This window comes from Ovis aries, chromosome 14 (assembly GCF_016772045.2).
Source record: "Ovis aries strain OAR_USU_Benz2616 breed Rambouillet chromosome 14, ARS-UI_Ramb_v3.0, whole genome shotgun sequence".
In the NCBI taxonomy this organism is placed as follows: Eukaryota; Metazoa; Chordata; class Mammalia; order Artiodactyla; family Bovidae; genus Ovis; species Ovis aries.
Window position 1 is genome coordinate 9,987,928 of NC_056067.1, and position 24,794 is coordinate 10,012,721.

General features: G+C 49.9%; 1 protein-coding gene across 2 annotated transcripts; it reads left to right on the plus strand.

The window, feature by feature from the left end:
• Positions 1-60: 60 nt before the first annotated feature.
• Positions 61-24,717, plus strand: DNAAF1 (dynein axonemal assembly factor 1). Of its 2 annotated transcripts, XM_004014939.5 has the most exons (12): positions 61-303; positions 2,407-2,542; positions 3,060-3,151; positions 5,001-5,222; positions 6,951-7,117; positions 11,410-11,531; positions 14,841-15,007; positions 19,234-19,488; positions 20,597-20,706; positions 22,378-22,434; positions 23,265-23,640; positions 24,385-24,717. In XM_004014939.5, the coding sequence occupies exons 1-12, from the start codon at positions 180-182 to the stop codon at positions 24,486-24,488; spliced, it is 1,932 nt and encodes a 643-aa protein (XP_004014988.2). In that variant the 5' UTR covers positions 61-179; the 3' UTR covers positions 24,489-24,717. The 2 variants fall into 2 exon arrangements, with proteins under 2 accessions (XP_004014988.2, XP_060253864.1); XM_060397881.1 differs by lacking the exons at positions 61-303; positions 2,407-2,542; positions 3,060-3,151 and adding an exon at positions 4,445-4,713.
• Positions 24,718-24,794: the final 77 nt, after the last annotated feature.

The window sequence follows — 24,794 nt, forward strand, 5'->3', positions numbered from 1 at the left end:
TCGGCGTTCCGACGCTGAGGCCTGCCCGAGTGCGCGTGTGCGGCGGTTGCCGTGGAGACCAGGGAAGCGTTGGGCTGCCAACGACGCGGGCCCCGGTGGCCTTCTGGGCTAGGGGCCGTAGCGATCCCGCAGAACCCGGCTCCCACTGCTACAGGGTGTTCGGTGTTTCCGAAATAAACATGCACCCCGAGGCCTCAGAGCCTGTGATGGACGGGATAGCGGAGCAAGATTGCGCGCAGGAGCCTGGTGTGGAGGAGTCGGCTGGTGACCACGGGAACGCAGGCGAAGGTGGCCGCAAGGAAGGTGCAGACCACCGCCCCAGGGAGGCGAGGGGGGCGACGGGCTGCGCCCAGCACCACATACCTGGTCTTCACAGCCAGCAGTAACCGTAATAATAATAACAGGGTCTTCCCTGGCGGTCCAGTGGTTAAGACTCCAAGCTTCCACTGTTGGTGGCATGGGTTTCCATCCCTGATCGGGGAACTAAGATCCTGCGTGCCACAAGACGAGGCCAAAAAATAATAACAGCAGCGACCCACACTTACTGAAGGTTGTGTACCATGCACTCACCACATTCCAACCATAGGCCAGCCCTCTGTGGTAGGCACTCCTCTTGCCAGGTCACACAGATAATTTATCTGGAACTTAAAGAAGTTAAAGAACTTGCTCCAAACAGATTACCCTCAGCCAGTCAATGGTAGAACAGACTTACGCTTGGACAGTCTGACGCCAAGAGCCCAAGCCCTCGCCCAAGAAACCATTCCCCTCACAGCCCAGCTTTTGAATGTATCCCTTCATTGCCTTCACTATGTAAGATCAAAGGCTCTCTCTCCCTCTGGATGGCAAGCTATGTCAGGGCAGACATGCCAAATGAACTGGCAGTGTCCAGTCCAGTGCCTGATTGGTGGACAGAGCGAGTGACAAGCTGGTGTTTCTGGGATCACCTGGTGACTCCTCACCAAAGTTTTCCTGAATAGGCTTAGAAGATAGCCTCTCCTGTTGCTTGGCTTCAATCATAAGGGAAACCTTTTAGGGACTGATAAAGAAACTGCTTGATTTGTGTTTCATTCTTTGAACCCAGCCAACAGTTGTAAGCAATGACTGTCCAGGCAAGCCCTGTATGAGTTGCTATAGGGAAGCCATGTTGTGCTATGGACACACATATGTTTGGAGCAAGTTGCTCTGGGTTCACACTACCCCTCTGCAACTTGCCAGTCTTATGGCGGTTTGCCCAGAGCTTAACCTCTCTCTAGGGCAGTCTCATCTTCCGCAAGCCAGGATAGTTACAATTAGAGTGACTTGCATACAGTGGGTCAGTAATAAATGGTAGTTTTGGTATTAATATAACCAATCAATTATTATACATATTGAGCATCTATTCTTTATTGGGCTTCCTTTGTAGCTCAACTGGTAAAGAATCCACCTGCAATGCGGGAGACCTGGGTTTGATCCCTGGGTTGGGAAGATCTCCTGGAGAAGAGAAAGGCTACCCACTCCAGTGTTCTGGCTTGGAGAATTCCATGGACTGTATAGTCCGTGGGGTCGCAAAGAGTCAGACACGACTGAGTGACTTTCACACTCATACACATTCTTCATTACTCTAAACCATCATCTGGTGCCTCTTGCAGCTGGGCATTGTATGCAGTGGGAAATGGGGAACTGTAAGACACAGTCCCACACACAGAATGTTTAATCTCTCGAGAGTCCACAGGGACACCCAGAGAGCAGCAGCAAACAGCCCTTAAGATTAAATGCACTGGGGGACTTTCCTGGTGGTCCACTGGCTCCACGCTCCCAACACAGGGAGCGGGTTCAATCCCTGGTCAGAAAACTAAATCTCACAATACCACAGCTAAAGATCCCACCTGGCGCAATGAAGATTGAAGATCTCACATGCCACAGCTAAGATCCAGCGCAAATAAATATTTCTAAAGATAAAGAGAACATTTCAGATAGATTTGATGTTTTCTCCCTACCCCACCACTATTTCTAGTCCCATTCCATTTTCCCCTCTTCTAGAATTTTGTGTGGGTTCTTTCAGTCATGTCTGTCTCTCTCTTTCCCTATCTGTGCATTCTATTGCAAGGCAGAATAATGACCCATTGCTTTATTTAACCCGTCCCTGTGAATGGATATTTGCATTGTTCACTGGTTTTAGCTATTACAAATAATGCAGAAGTGAGTATGTTTGCACACATCCGCTTGTCCATCTGTACAAGAGGTTTTTTCAAAGATCTGCCTAGAAGTGAAATTCTCATAATCCTTAACAATGCTTTAAAAATTGTGATTCATTTAAATAGTACTGATTCTACACTAAAGGCAGACAATTATTCATCAAGTTGAAGTAGAGGGAAATTTTTTTTCTACACGTCTTGCTCTCTACAGAACCAATCTCTTATCTTACAGAAATGAATGATCCTAAGGAAACATGTGTGGGTCCTTCAAACACTTCCTGCCTCAGTGAGCAGAAGCAGAGTGGTGACAGCTGGTCAGATGGCCGCTTAGCACACCAAACAGCCGACAAGGAAGATCGTGGCGCCAGGTACATGGGCATGCTGCCACCGCTCTCCGTACACTTTTACACATGTTATGATGTTATGATCTCCCCTTTGTCCAGATAAGGAAATTGGGGCTCATGAAGATTAACTAGACAGCCCCTTGTCTGAGGATTAGTAACAGAGTCAGGATGGTTAGTTATGAGTCAGAGTCAGGATGGTTAGTTATGAGTCAGAGTCAGGATGGTTAGTTAGTTATGCCTCTGTGGCATAACTAACTGCAATCTATTAAACTTTAATGCTAAGCCTGGAGAGAGGCGCACATTAGGAGTTCTTGATGACACAAAGGTATTTCCGTGAGAACATACACTGCAATTTTTAAGAATGCTGAAAGTCACAATATTGGATGAGGCCCTGAAAGCTATAAACAAGCAAGCAGTGTCATCAGGCATACAGAAAGTTGTGGAATTTGGAGACGGAATGGATGTGGCAAAGAATTTCCGGGATATATCTTACAGCTGACAAACTGAAATCAATTTCTCGTTCATGTCTTTCATTCGACAGAATGACTAAAAAGTTTCTGCAAAAGCTTTGCAAGCAGCACAAGCTTTACATTACCCCAGCACTGAATGATACGCTGTATTTACACTATAAAGGTAAGGATCGGGTGGAGGAGGTACCTTGTGTCAGATGATAAGACCCTAGCAGTATAAGGAATTACTCACAGGGATCATCTAGAGTTCTTACATTTAAGCAGAAATTTCAAGGTTTAGTGGAGATGCATGGGAAAGCAATAACATTTCTTGGAAGAGTCTTACATGACTAGAGTTTATACGAGTTTCGGGGAAACATGCTGGCATCTTTTATTTGTATTTGCTAAAGGACTCATAGTTTCCCAGACCACTAACTACTTGTAAATACTCTGCAGTTGGGAGGGACACATTGTGAAGGACTGTGGTGGTGTCCAGCGGTCACACGTCAACTTAAGTTCAGGTTCATAGACAGGGCTCTTCCTCGCAGTGACAAAGCAGAGCCATAACTCCCAGTTGATGCTGAATTTGGGACGGTCAGCCTGCTTCACTGGGCCATCCACATGGCCCTTTATTCAGTAAATGTTTACTGAGAGGCTTCTGTGGGCCGGCACAGGGCGCAGTGCTGGAGATACAAAGATGGATATGCTGAGGATGCTCTTGGTGTCTTAGGGGACAGGTCGGCCACCATGAGGAGATTCACACTGTGCCAGGGAGATTCATGGAGGGCTCCAGCTGCAATATCCTTTAAAGGTGGGGAAGGACCCCTAGCTGGTCTCACATCCACCTTGCCCCCCGCCAAATCCTCCGCTCAGTGTCTAGGTGTAGCAGTGATGAGATGACACAGGAGGGCAGACCCCAGGGGACCCGTATTTAAGAGGTGGGAAGAAGAGGACGACTGAGAGGTGCCTATATTATCTACTGCTGCCTAGCAAATTAACCCCACACCTACCAACTTAAGAAATTATTATTTGATACTATTTCGGAGGGTCGGCACCTGGGAATGGGTTAGTCGGGTGGTTCTTCCTCACCGTTGCTTTCATCCTTTTTTCATCAAAACTTTGGGTTTGGGACTTCCTTGGTGGTCCAGTGGCTAACATCCTGCACTCTCAACACAGGGCACCCGGGTCCAACCCCTGGTCAGGGAGCTAGATCCCTGAACATGCCACAACTAAGACCCAGCACAGCCAAATAAAATATATTTTTTAAAACAAAACACAAACTTCTGGTTAAAACTTTTCAGGCAACCAAATGACTTTCAAAACATTTGGCAACAGCAGATGAACCGTGAAGTACAAATCTATAACTAGTTACTCAAGGAAACAAAAATGTTGGTTTTCCTCTCCTTAAATGTGGCTCATAAAACTGAGCCATACCAGAAAGCAAGACCCGAAGTTTGCACTGGCTTCAGGTACTGCTGGATTTTCTCACCGCACGTCTTCATGAGGCTGCCTCTCCCCCTTCTGAAGCCCTGCGTTCCCTTGCGCTCATTCATTTCAGGCAGGGCAGCGGCCTCACTCCCACCTACTCCCAGGCGAGAAGGGAAGTTAGGCTCCACCCTACCAGGTGGGCAATTCTCGCAGAAAGTTGCCTCTTTCCAGTAGAGCCAGCCAAAGCTCCGCAGGGCTCCGAAGGTTGGCCCCACATGGCTCAGAACGACCAGCTCCCTGCAGAGAGCCATAGAAAAGGCAAGGATCAGGACGGAGTATTCTCAAAGAGGTGGCGGTGTGCCTGAGGAGGGATGTGTGGATGCTGGGCGTGTGTGCCTGCGTGCTGAGTCGCATTAGTCGTGTCTGACTCTTTGTAACCCCGTGGACTGTAGCCCACCAGGCTCCTCTGTCCATTGGATTCTCCAGGCAAGAATACTGGACTGGGTTGCCATTTCCTTCTCCAAGGCGAGTAGGCATAAAAGAGGGTGAGACTTGTGCCTCTGTGTGTGTGGGAGCCCAACAAATACCCCCTTCCTTCCCGCCAGGCTTTGACCGCATTGAGAACCTGGAAGAGTACACGGGGCTGCGCTGCCTCTGGCTGGAGTGCAATGGCATCCAGAAAATTGAGAACCTCGAGGCCCAGACGGAACTGCGCTGCCTCTTCTTACAAGTGAACTTGCTCCATAAGATTGAGAACCTAGAACCTCTGCAGAAACTGGATGCTCTCAACATCAGCAACAACTACATTAAGACCATCGAAAACCTCTGTAAGAAAGACCTGCCGCAGCGGCAGTGGCGGTGGTGGTGGTGATGGTGGTGGTGGGGGGGTGGTGGTGGTGATGGTGGTGGTGGTGATGGTGGTGGTGGTGGTGGTGGTGGTGGTGATGGTGGTGGTGGTGATGGTGGTGGTGGTGATGGTGGTGGTGGTGATGGTGGGTGGGGGTGTGAGGGGGTGATGGGTGGTGGTGGTGGGTGGTGGCGGTGGGGGGGGTGGGGGTGGCGGTGGGGGGTGTGGGGGGGCAGTGGGGGGGGGGGGGGGGGGTGGGGGGGTGGGGGTGGGGGGGAGGGCGGAGGGGGTGGGGGGGGTGGATGTGGGTGGTCATTGGTGGTTGGTGGTAGGTGGGGGTGGTTGGTGGTGGGGTGGGAGTGGTAGTGGTGGGGGTGGTGGTTGTTGGTGGTGGTGGGTGGCTGGTGGTGGTGGTGGGGGTAGTGGTTGGGGGTGGGGGTGGGGGTGTGGTGGGTGGTGGTGGAGGTGGGGGGTTGAGGGGGGTGGTTGGTAGTGGGTGTGGGGGTGGTGGGGGTGGTGGGGGTGGTGGTTGGTGGGGGTGGAGTGGTGGTTGGTGATGGGAGTGGTGGTTGGTGGTGGTGGTTAGTGGATGGGGGTGGTGGTTGGTGCTGGGGGTGGGCTTGGAGGTGGTGGTGGTGGTTGGTGGTGGTGGTTGGTGGTGGGGTTGGGGGTGGTGGTTGGTGTTGGGGATGGGCTTGTAGGTGGGGGGGTGGTGGGTGGAGGTGGGCTTGGGGGTGGGAGAGGTGGTGTGTGTGGGTGGTGGTTGTTGGTGGTGGTTGTTGGGGGTGGGGGTGGGTGGGGGTGGGTGGGGGTAGGGGTGGGGGTGTTGGGTGGTGGTTGGTGGTGGTGATGGTGGTTGGTGCTGGTGGTTGAGGTGGGGGTGGGGGTTGTTTGGGTGGGAGATGTAGGGGTGCAGATGGTGGTGGGTGGTGATGGGTGGGGATGGTGATTGTTGTTGGTTGTTGGTGGGGGTGGGGGTGGGGGTGGTGGGTGGTGGTTGTTGGTGCTGGTTGTTGGTGGTGGTGGGTGGTGGTGGTGGGTGGTGGTGGTTGGGGGTGGTGGCTGGGGGTGGTGGCTGGGGGTGGTGGCTGGTTTTTGGTGGTGGGGGTACGTGGGGGGGGGTGGTGGGTGGGGGTAGGGGTGGGGGTGTTAGGTGGTGGTTGGTGGTGGTGATGGTGGTTGTTGGTGGTTGGTGGTAGGGGTGGGGGGTGGGGGTAGTGGGGGGTGGGGGTACGGATGGTGGTGGGGGTGCGGATGGTGGTGGGGGTGCGGATGGTGGTGGGTGGTGGTAGGTGGGGATGGTTGTTGGTGGTGGTTGTTGGTGGGTGTGGGGGTGGGGGTGTTGGGTGGTGGTTGGTGGTTGTTGGTGGTGGTGTTGGTGGTGGTGGTGGGTGTTGGTGGTGGGTGGTGGGGGTGGTGGGTGGGGGTGGGGGGGGTAGTGGGGAGTGGGGGTGGTGGGGGGGTGGGGGTGAGGGGGTGGTGGGTGCCGGTGGTCGCCGATGGTTGGTGGTTGGTGGTGGGGTTGGTGGTGGGTTGAGGGTGGTGGTTGGTGGTTGGGGTGGGGGTTGGGGGGTGGTGGGGGGTGATTTTGGGGGTGGTGTTGGTGGTGTTGTTCTCTAGACCCGTGTCCACCGCTGTCCCCTGCAGGAGGGTCTTAACATTTTCTTTGCTGCCCAGGTCGCTCACCTCTGTCCGCTCCCCCTTCCAGCCTGCCTGCCAGTCCTGAACACACTCCAGATGGCGCACAACCACTTAGAGACCGTGGAGGACATTCAGCATCTCAGGGAGTGTGCCAGACTCTGCGTCCTTGACCTTTCCCACAACAAGCTGAGCGACCCCAGGATCCTGAGCGTTCTTGAGAGCATGCCTGACTTGGTAAAAAACAAACAAACAAAAAGAAGCACGCACACTGGAGACTTTCCTGGTGGCCCAGTGGTTGTGGCCCTGAGCTTCCAGGGCAGGGGCCTGGGTTCAGTCCCTGGTCAGGGAAGGTCCTGCATGCCGCGCGGTGCGGAGTGGGGGTGGGGACATGCCCCCGGACACAAGTGTCGCCTTGTGTTCCATAGGCAGCAAGTCTCTTCTCCCCTCCCTCCCTCCCCTCTTCCTTTCTCCCCGCCTTCTGAACACCCATCACACTTTCCCCTCTATTTTTAGCTGCTGTGTTTTAAATGCCAAATGCCCTGTCATTTCACCTACAATTTCAGTGTGTATTCCTGACAGATAACGACTTTTTAAAAAGCATCATTACAGTACTGTTATTATACCTAAAATAGTATCAGAATGACAGTTAATACCCAGTCTATGTTCAGTTTTCTCCATTTGCCTCAAGCATGTGTTTTGACCATTGGATTCAGTTCAGTTCAGTCGCTCAGTCGTGTCTGACTCTTTGCGACCCCGCAGACCACAGCATACCATGCTTCCCTGTCCATCACCAGCTCCTGGAGTTTACCCAAACTCATGTCCATTGAGTCAGTGATGTCATCCAACCATCTCATCCTCTGTCGTCCCCTTCTCCTCTCACCTTCAATATTTCCCAGAATCAGGGTCCTTTCAAATGAGTCAGCTCTTCGCATGAGGTGGACAAAGTATTAGAGTTTCAGCTTCAACATCAGTCCCTCCAATGAATACCCAGGACTGATCTCCTTTAGGATGGACTGGTTGGATCTCCTTGCAGTCCAAGGGACTCTCAAGAGTCTTCTCCAACACCACAGTTTGAAAGCATCAATTCTTCAGCTCTCAGACTATTTTATAGTCCAGCACTCATATCCATACATGACCACTGGGAAAACCATAGCCTTGACTAGATGGATCTTTGTTGGCAAAGTGATGTCTCTGCTTTTTAATATGCTAGGTTGCTCATAACTTTACTTCCAAGGAGTACTGCAGTCACCATCTGCAGTGATTTTGGAGCCCAAAATAATAGTCTCTCACTGTTTCCACTGTTTCTCCATCTATTTGCCATGAAGTGATGGACCGGATGCCATGATCTTAGTTTTCTAAATGTTGAGCTTTAAGACCATCAGATTTTACCAATCCAAACCAGACCCACACATTGTATTTGGATTATGCACCTCATCACAGCCCTCCCCGCTTGTCTCTTCCTCTCCCCCCCAGCACCCTGCCAAGAATCTGCTGAAGAAACTGGGTCCCTCTGGATGTCAGCCACACCCTGGATTCAGTCAACTGCATCCTCATGGTGTGGTCTAACGTGTTCTGCTGTCTCCAGTATCTCCTGTAAAATGATGATGGAGCCAGAGGCCTGGTCAGATCCAGGCTCAGAATATAACCCTGAGGTCAGCTGTGGCATCAGTAAGGGCAAGCGTAACACCTGGTTGCCTCTTGTTGCGACTTTAAGTGTCACTAGTGGGTTTGACTGCTGCCAGTCTGATCCGGCTTCAGTCTGATCCAGCACTTGGCCTCCCTTCCCCCGACTGTTCCAACAGCTCCCAGGCACGCTGCCTCGCTGGTGAGTTCATTAGCAGTCACTCAGGGATCATATTCTAATTCTCTTATTCCTTCTGCCTTTCTTAGCGGCGATGCTTCCACAAAGAGCACTTTTGCTCATCAACAATTTACATCCCTATTGTAAAGTGTATGCAGAAAACACTGGGATGAAGGCGTCTTTGTTTTTCTTTTTATGTATCAGTTTTCAGAGAAATGGATCCAGAACCTAGGGACCTCTAAAGATGACAGTGAAGGGTTTTTCTTTATCACTGTGGACAGATAGATTTAAAGATACAGTATTTGGAGTGACTTAACCTTTCTGTCATTTTAATTTGCGGTGCTTGAGTGCTCCCACCTTCTAGTCCGTGGAAACCCCTGCAGGCAGCTCCTGTATCTTCTGGCCTCAACTCCAGCAGCCTGGGACAATTTCCTTGCTTTTCAGTGTGTATGTGTTGTCATGTGTACTAGGAAAAAAATATTTTCCAAATAGCACACGGAAACCCTCAGTTCATTGTTTCCTGCTTAGGGCCTGGGTAAGCAAGGGAAAAGTGAATCCATTTAAAAGAAAACAGTAAGGAAAGCGTCAGTTCAGTTGAGTTCAGTCACTTAGTCATGTCTGACTCTTTGTGACCCCATGGACTGCAGCACGCCAGGCCTCCCTATCCATCACCAACTCCAGGAGTTTACTCAAATTCATGTCCATTGAGTCAGTGATGCCATCCAACCATCTCATCCTCTGTCGTCTCCTTCTCCTCCTGCCTTCAATCTTTCCCAGCATCAGGGTCCTTTCCATTGAGTCAGTTCTTCGCATCAGGTGGCCAAAGTATTGGAGTTTCAGCTTCAGCCTCAGTCCTTCCAATGAATATTCAGGACTAATATCCTTTAGGATGGACTGGTTGGATCTCCTTGCAGTCCAAGGGAATCTCAAGAGTCTTCTCCAACACCACAGTTCAAAAGCATCAATTCTTCGGTGCTCAGCTTTCTTTATAGTCCAACTCTCACATCCATACATGACCACTGGAAAACCATAGCTTTGACTAGATGGACCTTTGTTGGCAAAGTCACGTCTCTGCTTTTTAATGTGCTGTCTATGTTGGTCATAACTTTTCTTCCAGAGAGCAAGTGTCTTTTAATTTCGTGGCTGCAGTCACCATCTGCAGTGATTTTGGAGCCTCCCCAAATAAAGTCTGTCACTGTTTCCATTGTTTCCCCATCTATTTGCCATGAAGTGATGGGACCAGATGCCATGATCTTAGTTTTCTGAATGTTGGGTTTTAAGCCAATTTTCTCACTCTCCTCTTTCACTTTCATCAAGAGGCTCTTTAGTTCTTCTTCACTGTTTGTCATAAAGGTGGTGTCATCTGTATATCTGAGGTTATTGATATTAGGAAAGCATAGTTCAGGAGTAATCTCCAGAGCGGACTGGCACCAAGAACTAGTTTAATATTCACATAGTCACCAGCATATGGCATGACAATACACAGCTGAATAGTAATACTTTTCTGAAGGGCCTGTCTGTCATAACAAGGTACCAGGCTGGGTGTTTTAAACAATAGAAATTTATTTTCTCATGATTCCGGAGACTAGAAATCCTAAATCAAGGTGTGGGGCAGGCTTGCTTTCTCCTGAGGCCTCCCTCCTTGGCGTGTAGACAGTCATCTTCTCCCTGAGTCCTCACGTGGCCTTCACAGCCTGTCTCCCAATCTCCTCTTTGTACAAGGACCTATGGGATCAGGGCTCACCCTAGTGACATCATTTAATCTTGATCACCTCTCCTAAGACCCTGTCTCCAAATGCAGTCACATTCTGAGGCGCTGGGGTTAGGATTGCAGCAGAACCGTTTGCTGCAGGCGTCTGTCGCGGGGTGGTTTTCTGGCGGGTTCTGCATTCCCCACACACACGTGCCCGCCCCGGGGCGCACTGCTCCCCACACCCAGCCCTGCAGGACAGGCCACTTGAACCTGTGACAAGAACCATGATGGCCAGATGAGAATGGAGTTTGGAAAATGCTAAAGTAACCAGTTCACAATATATTCATTTTCTCCAACAACAAAAAGCACTTTAGATATAAAAACCATTTCACCAGTTTAGGCAAACCCATTTTAAATGCTTCACCCACATGTCACCTTGATGGATCCGCTCCCCCCGCCCCCGGCCCCCGGAGAGGAGGTGACAGGATTTAAGGACGGGGGAACAGCACACTGGCACTGCTCTGTCGCTGTCCCTCTCCTGGTCCCGGCTTGACATCCAGGAGACCTGTAAGCCTGGCAAGAAGGGGCTTTGGGGCAGCTGAGAGGGCGCTCTGCATCCTGTCCGCTTGGTCACCGTCTCTTACCTGTCCAGCCGCTGTGTGCATGTTCTTAAAACGGGTCCTGGAAGGACAGAAAAGCCATCAATCAGAGATTAGTTCCAGCAAAAGAGACTGGGCGAGCAAAATCACCGCCCTCAGGAAAGGCTCCGGGAGGGTTTTCCAGCACTGTTCTGGAAGGACGGTGCGAGTTCAAGTTCAAGTAGATAAAGGGATACCCGATTCTCAGGACGGTTCTGATGGCATGCTGAGCGGCACAGGAACAGCGACAGCCCCGGCTTCTCTGAGACTGTCCTCAGGATTTCACGTCGACACTCCCTGTCTTTGTATTTCTTCTCAGCGCAACGTGCAAGTGATATGTTTTAAGTGCATCTTTTTCTCAGTGCCTAATGAGGTTCTGCCTCTGTGCTTCCAGCGTGTGCTGAATCTGATGGGGAACCCGGTGATTAAGAACATCCCCAACTACCGAAGGACACTCACCGTCCGGCTAAAACACTTAACATACCTGGATGACAGACCAGTTTTTCCCAAGGACAGGTAAGGGAGCGAAAAGCCTTTTAATAACACTATATAACAGTTGAGCATGCTCAACAGGTAAGTTTTTTTTAACTTTTCTGAGTTTTGAGCAGTCCCACACCTCTGTTATATATTCCAGTGAGGTAAGTTTAATGGCTTACATGACTGTTTATAATAGGAAATTCCCTGTTTTGAGCACTTATTCCTGGATTTTTTCATAATCCTTTGATAATTATCCTTCTATATGAAGTCTCTGATCCCATGGCTAGTTATTTCCTTAGGGTGGAATTCTGAGTTGTATTGCTGGATTAAAGACTGTAGTTTAAGACTTTTAAAAGGCACTTAGTTTCTAGAATGTTTGTATCATTTATAACTTTCCCAGACACAGCCATGTTAAAAAAAAAATGTAGCCAGGTTAATTGATGAGTGAAGATAGTACGTCATTTGCATTTTCGGGTAACAAATGAAGTTCATCGTTTTTACCACCTTTGTTGGACATTTAAAGTTTCCTCCTCTGTGAATATTGCATTCATGACCTCTTTCCAATTTCCTTTTGGGTAGATTTTTCTTATTGATTCATAAGTGATAATTGCTCAATCGTTTCTGACTCTTTACGACCCATGACTGTAGCCCGCCAGGCTCCTCTGTCCACGAGAGTTCCCAGGCAAGAATACTGGAGTGGGTTGCCATTTCCTTCTCCAGGGGATCTTCCCAACCCAGGGATCAAACCTGGGTCTCCTGCATTGCAGGCAGATTCTTTACCATGTGAGCCACCAGGAAAGCTCTGTTTCATTAAGAGCTCTTTGCATATCAAGAATATTGAACCTGGGGCTGCCATGTGTAGCATCACTGCTTTGATCTGGGTTTTTTTATTTACCTTTTGATTGAGGCTGCTATTCATTCCAGCTTAGAATAAAACCTCAGTAACTGGGATGGCCTGAAAGAAAGTGCAGTCTGAAGCTTGGAATTACCCGACATTTAAAAACACACTTGAACTCACAAATTTTAGTCAAACTAACACAAATTTCAAAGGGATAGCCTCCACATGGACCAGGTGAGACAGCCAGGATCCCTGCTTGTGCACAGTCGGGCCAAGATGCTCCCAGCTCCCTGGCACCCAGCCCTGGGCGTTAAGGCAGACAGCGGGCGTGCAGGGCCTGGGGGCGGACCGCAAAGCCCAGCTCTGCAGCTGCGGGTCCTATACCCCTGGTCAAGCTTACCAACCTCCTCAGCCTCAGGCTGTCTCCGGAAAGTGGAGACAAAACCGACCTCGAGGTCTTTGTGTCTATGTGTTAGTATCACTTGGGACTCAAGCAGGAGGGAACCAATGGGAGCTCCCTGCTGCACCCTGGGGCAGCGCGACCAGCAGGAATGTGTAAGAGCTGGGCCTTTGCAGAGAGAGCCCTGCCGTGGACGATATAGCAGGACTCCTCTTCAAAAGCTGGTTTCACTTGGGTCTGAAGCCTCATTTCAGCACTCTCCAGCTGTTCCGCGCTGGGTCCTTGACCTTCTCTCAGCCTGGGGTGATCTTCACAGGGGTTTGTTCACCTGTCACCTTCTGAAGATCTCCATGACCAGCCACCTATCTAAGCCACACCTTGGCCTCTTCCATCTAGTGTCTCTTTAGCCTGATTTCTTTTTGTAGGACACATCTGCCTCTGACATACCTGTTTCCTCTTTTAGAGTCTCTTTCCCCATAAAAGGGCAGGTCTAGTAGAGCAAGCCATGTCATCTCTTATGTTAACCTACTTATCTCTGGCCCCTAGAACAGTTTGCTCACTTCAAGTGTACAATTCAATGGTTTTTCAGTATATTCAGAGTTGCCCAACCACCCCCACAATCAATTCTAGAATATTTTTATCACTCCCCAAAGTAACCCTTACTTATTAGCAGTCATTCCCCAACCCACCTCTGACAGCCCCAGCAACCACAAAGCTACTTTCTATCTCTGTGGATTAGACTGCTCTGGACATTGCATATGCTGTGTGCTGTGTGATGAGTCATGTTCAACTCTTTGTGACCCCACGGACTATAGCCCACCAGGCTCATCTGTCCATGGAATTTTTCAGGCAACAGTATGGGAGTTGCCATTTCCTCCTCCAGGGGATCTTCCCAACTCGGGGATCAAACCCATGTCTCTTGTGTCTCCTGCATTGGCAGGCTCAGATCTACCCCCGAGCCGATATGGATTTGCCTACTCAGGACGCTTCATATAGATGAACTCATACGATACGTGGTCTTTTGTGACGGGCTTCTTCCACTGAGCATATTTTTAAGGTTCACCCACATTGCAGCCTGCGTCAGTAAAAGCTTCCAAAATAACACTGTGAAATAATCTCCCGTCTGGGAAGGCCACGTGTTTATCAGTTGAGGGACATTAGGGTCGTTTCCACTATTTGGCTGTTGTGAACAGTGCCGCTATCAATATTTGTGTGCAGGTGTGTGTGTGTGTGTGTGTGTGTGTGTGTGTGTGTGTGTGCGCGCGGACATTTGTTCTCAACTCATTTGAGTAAATACTTGGGAGCACAATTGCTGGATTTTACGGTACGATGATCTTTGCTTTGGAGGTGGCTGCTCCATTTTGCATTCCCACCAGCCCTGAAGGAGCACTCCCGTCACCCCACATCCTCCCGGCCTTTGGTGTTGTCAGCACTCTGGATTTCAGCCGTTCCATTGGGTGTCAAGTGGTTAGGTTTGCACTCTCCTGATGTCACCCAACGATGAGCTTATTTTCTACCCAACTTCTTGGTGAGGGGTCCAGTTCTTTGGCCACTTCTAAAACACTTTGTATGTTTCAGATAGCAAGCCATCTAGCGGTTAACGTTCTTCCGAGTGTTTTCCCCCAGTGCAGTTTCTTTTAACCTTTGCCCTCCTTCAGGTTGTGTTGACTTTGTGTGAGCTGTAATAGGTCTTCATGTAGTCTAGATACAATTTGTAGTCAAGTATCTGATTTGCAGCTGTTTTCTCACTTTCTGTGGGTTCTTTTTTTTACGGGATTCTCTACATGACACCCCTTCCTTTTTAATTTTGGTGGCTTCCACTTTCTCTATTTTTCTTTGCTTTTGTCAGGCGTGCTTTTGGCCTTTTGACACGGGCTTTGCAAACCACTAGAACTTTCAAGATGAAACTGTGCCTGCGTTAGTGTGTCTCCTTACAGTCACATGCCCTCTGTGCCTTTAGTTTGATTTTGGGGAAAAAGAGCAAGTTTGGTCAGAGAGTATATGTTTTGGATTTACTGTTAACCTGTGACAGTTCAGACCAGCTCCCCCCCACCAACCCCTGACTTCTGAGGTCTGGGGTTTGTTTTTTGTTTTTAATCCTCCTAAACAGAGCTTGCTCAGAGGCCTGGGCCCGGGGAGGGTACGCGGCGGAGAAGGAGGAGAGACAGCAGTGGGAGATGAGAGAGCGGAAGAAGATCACGGACAGCATCGAGGCCCTGGCGGCCATCAGGCGCCAGGCAGAGGAGAGGAAGCGGCAGAGAGCGAGCCAGGAGCGAGGTGTGAGCCCGAGACACAGGAGGGCCCCCGAGCTGTGCTGAGAGTCATCCTGGGGTGGGGGGCGAGGGCGGGAACGCTTTGCTCACAGGCCTACGGATCCGTCTGCCCTCGACCTCACTTGAGGACAGTGCTCAAGACACATTAATAAGTAAGAACCCTGTCCTCTTCCTACATGCAAGAGGAAAGAGTCAGGGGCTCTGTGTGTACCTTCCTCTTTTTTTTTGGCTTGCGGGATCTTAGTTCCCCGACCAGGGATCGAACCTGCACCCCCTGCAGTGGAAGCAAGGCGTCTTAACCACTGGACCACCAAGGAAGTCCTCCGTGTGTACTTTAAATGACAGTGTTTTTCCCCTAATTATAAACCATGACTACACTACCCATAGAAAACATAGACAAGCAAGGGTTATCACAGAATTGCAGCAAGAACTGCTCAACGTCCAGTGTGAGCACTTCCTGGCTTTTCCTATGAATGTGGTGCATACCTTTTTTTTTTTTTTTTTAATCTTAGTTTATTTTATTTTATTTTATTTTTTTTAGTTTTTTATTTTTTAAATTTTAAAATCTTTAATTCTTACATGCATTCCCAAACATGAACCCCCCTCCCACCTCCCTCCCCATAACATCTTTCTGGGTCATCCCCATGCACCAGCCCCAAGCATGCTGCATCCTGCGTCAGACATAGACTGGCGATTCAATTCACATGATAGTATACATGTTAGAATGTCATTCTCCCAAATCATCCCACCCTCTCCCTCTCCCTCTGAGTCCAAAAGTCCGTTATACACATCTGTGTCTCTTTCCCTGTCTTGTATACAGGGTCGTCATTGCCATCTTCCTAAATTCCATATATATGTGTTAGTATACTGTATTGGTGTTTTTCTTTCTGGCTTACTTCACTCTGTATAATCGGCTCCAGTTTCATCCATCTCATCAGAACTGATTCAAATGAATTCTTTTTAACGGCTGAGTAATACTCCATTGTGTATATGTACCACAGCTTTCTTATCCATTCATCTGCTGATGGACATCTAGGTTGTTTCCATGTCCTGGCTATTATAAACAGTGCTGCGATGAACATTGGGGTACATGTGTCTCTTTCAATTCTGGTTTCCTCGGTGTGTATGCCCAGAAGTGGGATTGCTGGGTCATAAGGTAGTTCTATTTGCAATTTTTAAGGAATCTCCACACTGTTCTCCATAGTGGCTGTACTAGTTTGCATTCCCACCAACAGTGTAGGAGGGTTCCCTTGTCTCCACACCCTCTCCAGCATGTATTGCTTGCAGATTTTTGGATCGCAGCCATTCTGACTGGTGTGAAGTGGTACCTCATTGTGGTTTTGATTTGCATTTCTCTAGTAATGAGTGATGTTGAGCATCTTTTCATGTGTTTGTTAGCCATCCGTATGTCTTCTTTGGAGAAATGTCTATTTAGTTCTTTGGCCCATTTTTGATAGGGTCGTTTATTTTTCTGGAGTTGAGCTGCAGAAGTTGCTTGTATATTTTTGAGATTAGTTGTTTGTCAGTTGCTTCATTTGCTATTATTTTCTCCCATTCAGAAGGCTGTCTTTTCACCTTGCTTATATTTTCCTTTGTTGTGCAGAAGCTTTTAATTTTAATTAGATCCCATTTGTTTATTTTTGCTTTTATTTCCAGCATTCTGGGAGGTGGATCATAGAGGATCCTGCTGTGATTTATGTCTGAGAGTGTTTTGCCTATGTTCTCCTCTAGGAGTTTTATAGTTTCTGATCTTACATTTAGATCTTTAATCCATTTTGAGTTTATTTTTGTGTGCGGTGTTAGAAAGTGATCTAGTTTCATTCTTTTACAAGTGGTTGACCAGTTTTCCCAGCACCACTTGATAAAGAGATTGTCTTTACTCCATTGTATATTCTTGCCTCCTTTGTCAAAGATAAGGTGTCCATATGTGTGTGGATTTATCTCTGGGCTTTCTATTTTGTTCCATGATCTGTATGTCTGTCTTTGTGCCAGTACCATACTGTCTTGATGACTGTGGCTTTGTAGTAGAGCCTGAAGTCAGGCAAGTTGATTCCTCCAGTTCCATTCTTCTTTCTCAAGATTGCTTTGGCTATTCGAGGTTTTTGTATTTCCATACAAATCTTGAAATTATTTGTTCTAGTTCTGTGAAAAATGTGGCTGGTAGCTTGATAGGGATTGCATTGAATTTGTAAATTGCTTTGGGTAGTATACTCATTTTCACTATATTGATTCTTCCAATCCATGAACATGGTATATTTCTCCATCTATTAGTGTCCTCTTTGATTTCTTTCATCAGTGTTTTATAGTTTTCTATATATAGGTCTTTAGTTTCTTTAGGTAGATATATTCCTAAGTATTTTATTCTTTTCGTTGCAATGGTGAATGGAATTGTTTCCTTAATTTCTTTTCTACTTTCTCATTATTCGTGTATAGGAATGCAAGGGATTTCTGTGTGTTGATTTTATATCCTGCAACTTTACTATATTCATTGATTAGCTCTAGTAATTTTCTGGTGGAGTCTTTAGGGTTTTCCATGTAGAGGATCATGTCATCTGCAAACAGTGAGAGTTTTACTTCTTCTTTTCCAATTTGGATTCTTTTTATTTCTTTTCTGCTCTGATTGCTGTGGCCAAAACTTCCAGAACTATGTTGAATAGTAGCGGTGAAAGTGGACACCCTTGTCTTGTTCCTGACTTTAGGGAAATGCTTTCAATTTTTCACCATTGAGGATAATGTTTGCTGTGGGTTTGTCATAGATAGCTTTTATTATGTTGAGGTATGTTCCTTCTATTCCTGCTTTCTGGAGAGTTTTTATCATAAATGGATGTTGAATTTTGTCAAAGGCCTTCTCTGCATCTATTGAGATAATCATATGGTTTTTATTTTTCAATTTGTTAATGTGGTGAATTACATTGATTGATTTGCGGATATTGAAGAATCCTTGCATCCCTGGGATAAAGCCCACTTGGTCATGGTGTATGATCTTTTAATGTGTTGTTGGATTCTGATTGCTAGAATTTTGTTGAGGATTTTTGCATCTATGTTCATCAGAGATATTGGCCTGTAGTTTTCTTTTTTTGTGACATCTTTGTCAGGTTTTGGTATTAGGGTGATGGTGGCCTCATAGAATGAGTTTGGAAGTTTACCTTCCTCTGCAATTTCTGGAAGAGTTTGAGTAGGATAGGTGTTAGCTCTTCTCGAAATTTTTGGTAGAATTCAGCTGTGAAGCCATCTGGACCTGGGCTTTTGTTTGCTGGAAGATTTCTGATTACAGTATCAATTTCCGTGCTTGTGATGGGTCTGTTAAGATTTTCTATTTCTTCCTGGTTCAGTTTTGGAAAATTGTACTTTTCTAAGAATTTGTCCATTTCTTCCACATTGTCCATTTTATTGGCATACAACTGCTGATAGTAGTCTCTTATGATCCTTTGTATTTCTGTGTTGTCTGTTGTGATCTCTCCATTTTCATTTCTAATTTTATTGATTTGATTTTTCTCTCTTTGCTTCTTGATGAGTCTGGCTAATGGTTTGTCAATTTTATTTATCCTTTCAAAGAACCAGCTTTTGGCTTTGTTGATTTTTGCTATGGTCTCTTTTGTTTCTTTTGCATTTATTTCTGCCCTAATTTTTAAGATTTCTTTCCTTCTACTAACTCTGGGGTTCTCCAACTCTTCCTTTTCTAGTTGCTTTAGTTGTAGAGTTAGGTTGTTTATTTGACTTTTTTCTTGCTTCTTGAGGTAGGTGCATACCTTTTTTTAATAGAAGAAAGTGGCACAGCTCTGTTGCTCTCTGCCCACTCACATTCCCATAAAATGGACATTCTCCTGCAGTTTGCATTTCCCCCCCTTTTCCAGCATTTAATTCGGACATTGTTCAAACAGTGGTCAGATGAACACCTGTGCCCTCTCCTCACATCAGGTGTTGATCAACATTTTGGCACAAGTGTGCGCACACACACGTTCCTGACCTGCTGACCTGCTGGAAAGCCAGGGCAAACATCGTGGCCCTAAGCCCAGTCCCTCAGCCCGCATCTCCTGAGAGCACCCGGTACAGTCTTCCTGGGCCGGCACTGCACCTGCTGGGCACCCCCCCAGTGGCTGTGCAGCCTGTTTATCCAGCACCCTGGTGACCGCCCTGCCGCAGGTCCCCACTGCCCACCCTTGGCCTTCGCTGCGGGTCCTTCCTTGTCCTCCTAGGACCATCCCCGCTCACCTGTGGACTTGTGCTCAGGGGAGGAGCTCACGCCAGCCGGTGCTGGGGACGTGGACGCCGAAGTGGAAGGAGAGGAAGAGCCTCAGGAAAAGAAAGAAACGAGGCAGAAGATAGAGCAGTTTGTCAAGGAGAGCTTCGAGGCCAAGGATGAGCTGTTCCCAGAGAAGCCAGAAGAGCCGAGCCTCCTGGAGGAGCTGCCTCTGGATGTCGGGGAGCCGAAAGGGGTGCTCCCCCCTGAGGCCCTTCCAGCGAGCCCCAGAGCTGCCTGGGCAGGTAGGTGATCAAGGAAGCACAGGTGCATTATACCTGGGGCAGCTCCCAACTAGAGGCCCCGGACTGCCTTCCACCCTGACCGCTCGGTCTGTAAAGTGATGTACACATGCCACCTCACAACAGGGCCACGAGCGGAGCCCGGACTGTGTCTCCAGTATCCGGTCCAGCGTGGTTCAAAGAAATGGGCAAGACACTAACAGTATATTTTATCAAACCCAGAACACCTAAAATATGTCTTCTCAGGTGACGCAGTGGTTAAAAAAAAAATCTGCCTGCCAATACAAGAGACACCGGTTTGATCCCTGGGTTGGGAAATCCCCTGGAGAAGGAAATGGCAACCCCCTCCAGTATTCTTGCCTGGAGAATCCCATGGACAGAGGAGCCTGGCGGGCTACAGTCCACGGGGTCACAAAGAGTCAGACTCCAGTTAGCGACTGAGCACACACACCTAGAATGTAATTTAAGTCAACGTGAATTCATTCCTGAGATAGGTTCCTCTTTTTGACACTAAGTTTTCTAAATCCACTTGCTTGGTTCATTCTAATTGGGTGCCCCACTGTGGCTCTTGAGTCAAACTGGGCCTAGTGAGTCCCCAAGGTGGACAGTGGGCTGGTGTGACTTGAGCAGAGCGGGGCCGCTCATCTCTGATGACCGAGGCTGGAGAGGAAGCAGTGGGCGGGAGCAGGAGGGGACTAGGGGGAGGAGAGGAGCCCCGTCTGGACCCCACATTCCCTGGGCAACCCTGCAAGGACGTCGCGGGTCTCCTTGACACTCTCGCAGCAGGAGGAGCTGTGAAACTTGCCCGCTGACGCGATGGCCTTTCTTTCTTCACGTCCTAGTCAAGCGATCATGCTTTTTCCAAGGTTCCTGCGTGTTCTGCATAGACTCTTGGCTGGAGCGTCCATCTCCAGGCCGTAGAAAGAGGGTGCTCTCTCCCTTCCCTTCCCTTCCACACATAACCTTTTCCTCAGCTCTTGTCACACGGGCTAGAGGTCTTCAGACCCGAGGGTTCTGTCCTTTCTCTTGGAGTCCACCCTAACCGCAATTGCCCATCTGACTGCCGTGTATGAAACAGACTCCAAGATTACTGTAACTCTGTTGTCCTTAGAATTGGCTCACCAAACTGTGGCCACTGAAAGTGCATCAGGCACAGAGCCCGATGGAGCTGAAAATCCGGAGGCCACAAGACTGGAGACGAAGGAGCAGCTCTTCATCGACGTATGTAGCCCTTGCACCTGCAGAGAAGCACGCACGGCATAGCTGGTGTTGGTGTCTGATCAGACACAAACCTTCCGAATCCTGAGTTCAGTGGGGCCCGTGGGCTGGCCCGCATGGCCTCCCGTGGAGGTGCCACCCAGACTCAGCGCTCAGCATCTGCAGTCAATGAGCTCTCCTGGGGGCAGGCGGTGGGGAATCCATGCCTGTGCACCTTCAAGACTGAGAGCGCTGGCCAGACGAACCCTTTGAACTATGTCTACGAAACTCCTGATGCATTTCCCCATGAGAAGTTACCCTCTCAGCAGCTCCTTCTGGCCATAGACGGAACTGCTGGGAAAGCTACACTTAATCAGCAGAGCCTTGCGTGCTTTTGGGACAGCTGCCCATCTTCCTGGCCTGTTCTGCATCCTGTCCTCCAGGGCTGATTCAGGGGTGCCGCCTGACCTTGGGCCCGATCACATCCTTGGGAATGGCCCTCCTCCCTGCAGCCTGTCCACTCTGATGACAGCCTTCCACGCTGTGCCCACGAGAATGCATCCCTAGGGATATGCACGTTTGGCACGACCCCCGGGAACTGTGCTTTAGGGGGGTGAGGAGTAGGGGCTAGTCCCCCCATCTTTAGGTTTGCACCCTGCTTCCCCAGAGGAGAGCCACCTCTCTGCCCATAAGCGAGCTGCTTCCATTCAGACCGTGTTGCATGGCTTTACCTGCCCTCTGCCCGCTTCCTTCACAAACTGCTACACTCGTGTTTCACTCCCAACTTTACAATTTCATGTGGCTCAGGAAGGTTCAGCTGAGCAGTCAGCATTCAGCGTGGTGTTTCCAGTTTTCTGAGTGGGTCTAATATAGATATAACAAAAGTGGGCGCTTCAGCCCTAACGTGTGAGAACCAACCATATACAGGACCCCGATGCTACGCTAACACTGACTGTTCTTCCTTTTTGTCTGGCACCACTTTAAATACCTCTTGTATCAACTGATTTAACCCTTCCAGTAACTCTTAAGAGGTAGGTTATCATCCCCATTTTACAGATGGGGAAACTGAGAAACAGAGTAGAGCACCTTGCCCAAGGCTACACAGCCAGACAATGGTGGAGCAGGGACAGCAACCCAGGCAGTCTGGCTCTGGAGTCCAGGCATCTGACCGCCTCACATGCCAGGTTGGGGTGCTACAGATGAAGATACCCCAAGACACAGAACAGAAAAGCGCTGCCTCCCCACCCCAGTTTTGGGAAAGGTTTGAAAGAGACTCACTTTGTGCCAGGTAGGGTCCTCGGGACCCTATTTGTATGTAGGAGGTACAATTTCCCCCAGATGAACTGGGTGATACCAAAGTGAAGTGGAGAACGAGGTGGAAAATTTTGAAACACATCACACCTTACAAAGCTCTTTCACTGACCAGATCCAGGAAGCTGGAGTGGCCACTGGTACCTGGAGTGTTACCTGGAGCACGTGTGCTACCTGTACACGCGGCTCGAGTGGCCACGTGTATGTGTGTACATGTGGCTCGAGTGTGCACGAGTGTGCTGTGTGCGCACATGGCTCGAGTGTCTTGGTTGCTCCGTGGGCCCCTCCACACTCTGTGGTTGGTTGGTGGGGTGGCCCCGTCTCTTCCGAGGACTGATGCTGAAAGTGCACCCTCCCGCTGACCAGGGTCACTTCCTCTTCCAGGACCTGCCCGACTTGGAAGATGTGAATGCCGGCGAATCTCTGGGCGACCGGGATAGGGTGAGCTCACCTGCGTCCCCGCGTTTCCACTTCCCTCCTCTCCCAGCCCCGTGGATGACCAAGTATGCTGGGGAGTCGCAGGCCCTGCCTGATGCCTCACACACCCAGGACCTTTACCTCAGCCTCAGGAAAGGTTTACCGCTGCTCCCTTCTCTGGGTTCTACAATTAGCCACTTGCGGGGTTTTTTGGGAACAGATCTTTAATCACTGATCTTTAATAACCATGTGCTGTACATTATTACCTGGACTTTCTTCTGTCCTTGACGTGTCTGTATGTTCATCTAGCGAATGCCGGTACGACAATGACACCCGGGCAGGGAAAGGAGAGAGCAGGGAGGAGAGGGCAGGGGCTCGACGTGGATGTCTCCTGAGGTGACCTGATCCTCCCCCCAACATTACCAGAGCCCCTCAGGGCCTGAAGGAGAGAGAGGTCTGGGGCGTGATCTCAGGGCGGGAGCCAGTGATCACAGCAAGGACACAGACAGAGAACCCAGTCCTTTGGGGGCCTGACCACCAACGCAGGGCTAGGTAGCCGGTGCAGGCGCAGCCCACCAGGAGCCCAGGCTCACAGATGCCTGGTTCAGGACCCAGGTCGGGACTGGTGCAGCAGGAGCAGACAGGGTGGGCCCGTGCCCCATAGAGACCCGAGGGAGGAGGGGGTGCCAGTGGAGACCTGGCCGCAGGTCAGGTCAGGAACCACCTGTGTTCCCCGGGGGCTGTCCTGGTGTGGTGCCAGAGTATGATGGACAGAAATGCAGAACTAGCAGCATGCACTTTGGGGACGCTACTGTGAAAACAGCATGGCTCAACATGTCTTTTCCTTTTAACAGGAGCAGTGCTTTCCAAAGATTACAGCCGTCTCGAGCCTGAACGACGCCAGCGAGCCTGACGTGGACGACATCTCACTCCTAGCGCTGGAAAACACATCCTCGGACACGCTGTCCAGTATATTTGCAGTCCCCAAGGATACCTCCTGGAGGGTGGAGACTGAGATGCCCTTCACAGACATACTTAAAGTGGCACCAGAGAGGGACCTGGAAACCCAAAAGAGAGCGAGCGAGGTCCCTCGCCCACTGATTCAGGAGCTGGGTGATGATGAGGAGCCCTCAGGACTGCCACCCCTGCCCCCAGTCTGCAAGGGGGAAGCCGTGCCTGCCCCATGCACTGAGGACGGCGATGGAGACCTGCTTCCAGCCCCCACTCCAGGTAATGTCCCCTGACCTTCAAGGTCACAGGGGCCGAAAGCTTCTCGGTGGGGAAACAGACAGTGGCCACCCAAGCCCAGAGCAGTGGCCACCTGGGCCTTTGTCATCAGGATCCCATGTTCTCAGCGGTGGTGGCGGGTCATTCACAGCCTCTCCAGAGACTGCGGGGGCCGCTAGAGCGTGTTCCCACCTGGGTGACTTGCAGTATTACTGGCCAGAGAGCTGAGGAGCTGCCAGGCTGCCCCCTTCCCCCACCACCTCCAGGCTCGGCCCTTCCCGATCAAGGAAGGAGGGGACCAGTGATACCAGTCTCATCACACGGGATGAGACCAGGGCAGCAGCTGACCCAAGGGTAGTGGTGCACACATGGATGCCCAGAATGGCACAGGTGACACGCCAGCTGGGAAGGGAGTTGCGGCAGGTGTGGGCAGCACCCACAGTGCCCAGTGGGCAGGGCAGGAGAAGCCACTCGCCGCACACCACTCGGCCCGCCAGCCTGGGGGCTTGTGCCCATGACTAGAGAGAGGCACCATTGGGGTGGCTGGTTAGTGCCTGCTACTCACAAGCACACGGGGGTAGCTCCGTGTTCCAAGACTATGCTCCCCAACTGCGAACCCAACACGGGGAGCCCTTGGCACAGACGATCCCCATTCTGCATGGCCATCTCGAGGCCGGCACACGGGAAGGGGTGAGGGCTGACCACACTTCCCCAGAACACTGAGCCACCCCTTGCCTAACTCTGTAGGAAACGGCCCTGAGACGGATCAAGTCCAACCTGAGGTGGAGCCCGTGGAGCGCCTGGGGTCCGAGGCAGAAGACCGGGAGGACATTGAATTTGGCCTGGACTGAGCCTCTGCTCTTGTACCAGTGGGCATGGGCCCAGGCCTGACCCCCCAGCAGGGGCGGGTCACCCTTTCACTCGGGCTCCCCTTCCCTTCCGAGCTGTGGTTGCTGAGGGCGTGGGCCCTGGTTCCCTTCTCCCGCGGGCACAGCCTCGTGCTCCCCACGCTGCAAGCCTCTCACAAGCCCGGTCACTTGCAGTGGAAACCATGTCACAATATAAACATTTCAGGATCCACGTGGGCCCTTGTATTACTGGATTATCTAACGTCTGGGTGAGTCACAGGTCATTCACTCCATCAGGTACTGAGACAA

Excerpts from the sequence above, each read along its gene's own strand:
- DNAAF1 (XM_004014939.5), top strand. The coding sequence starts at position 180 with ATGCACCCCGAGGCCTCAGAGCCTGTGATGGACGGGATAGCGGAGCAA. Across the intron at positions 3,152-5,000 it reads GCTGTATTTACACTATAAAG|GCTTTGACCGCATTGAGAAC; the intron begins GTAAGGATCGGG and ends CCTTCCCGCCAG. Across the intron at positions 20,707-22,377 it reads AGGAGCAGCTCTTCATCGAC|GACCTGCCCGACTTGGAAGA; the intron begins GTATGTAGCCCT and ends TTCCTCTTCCAG.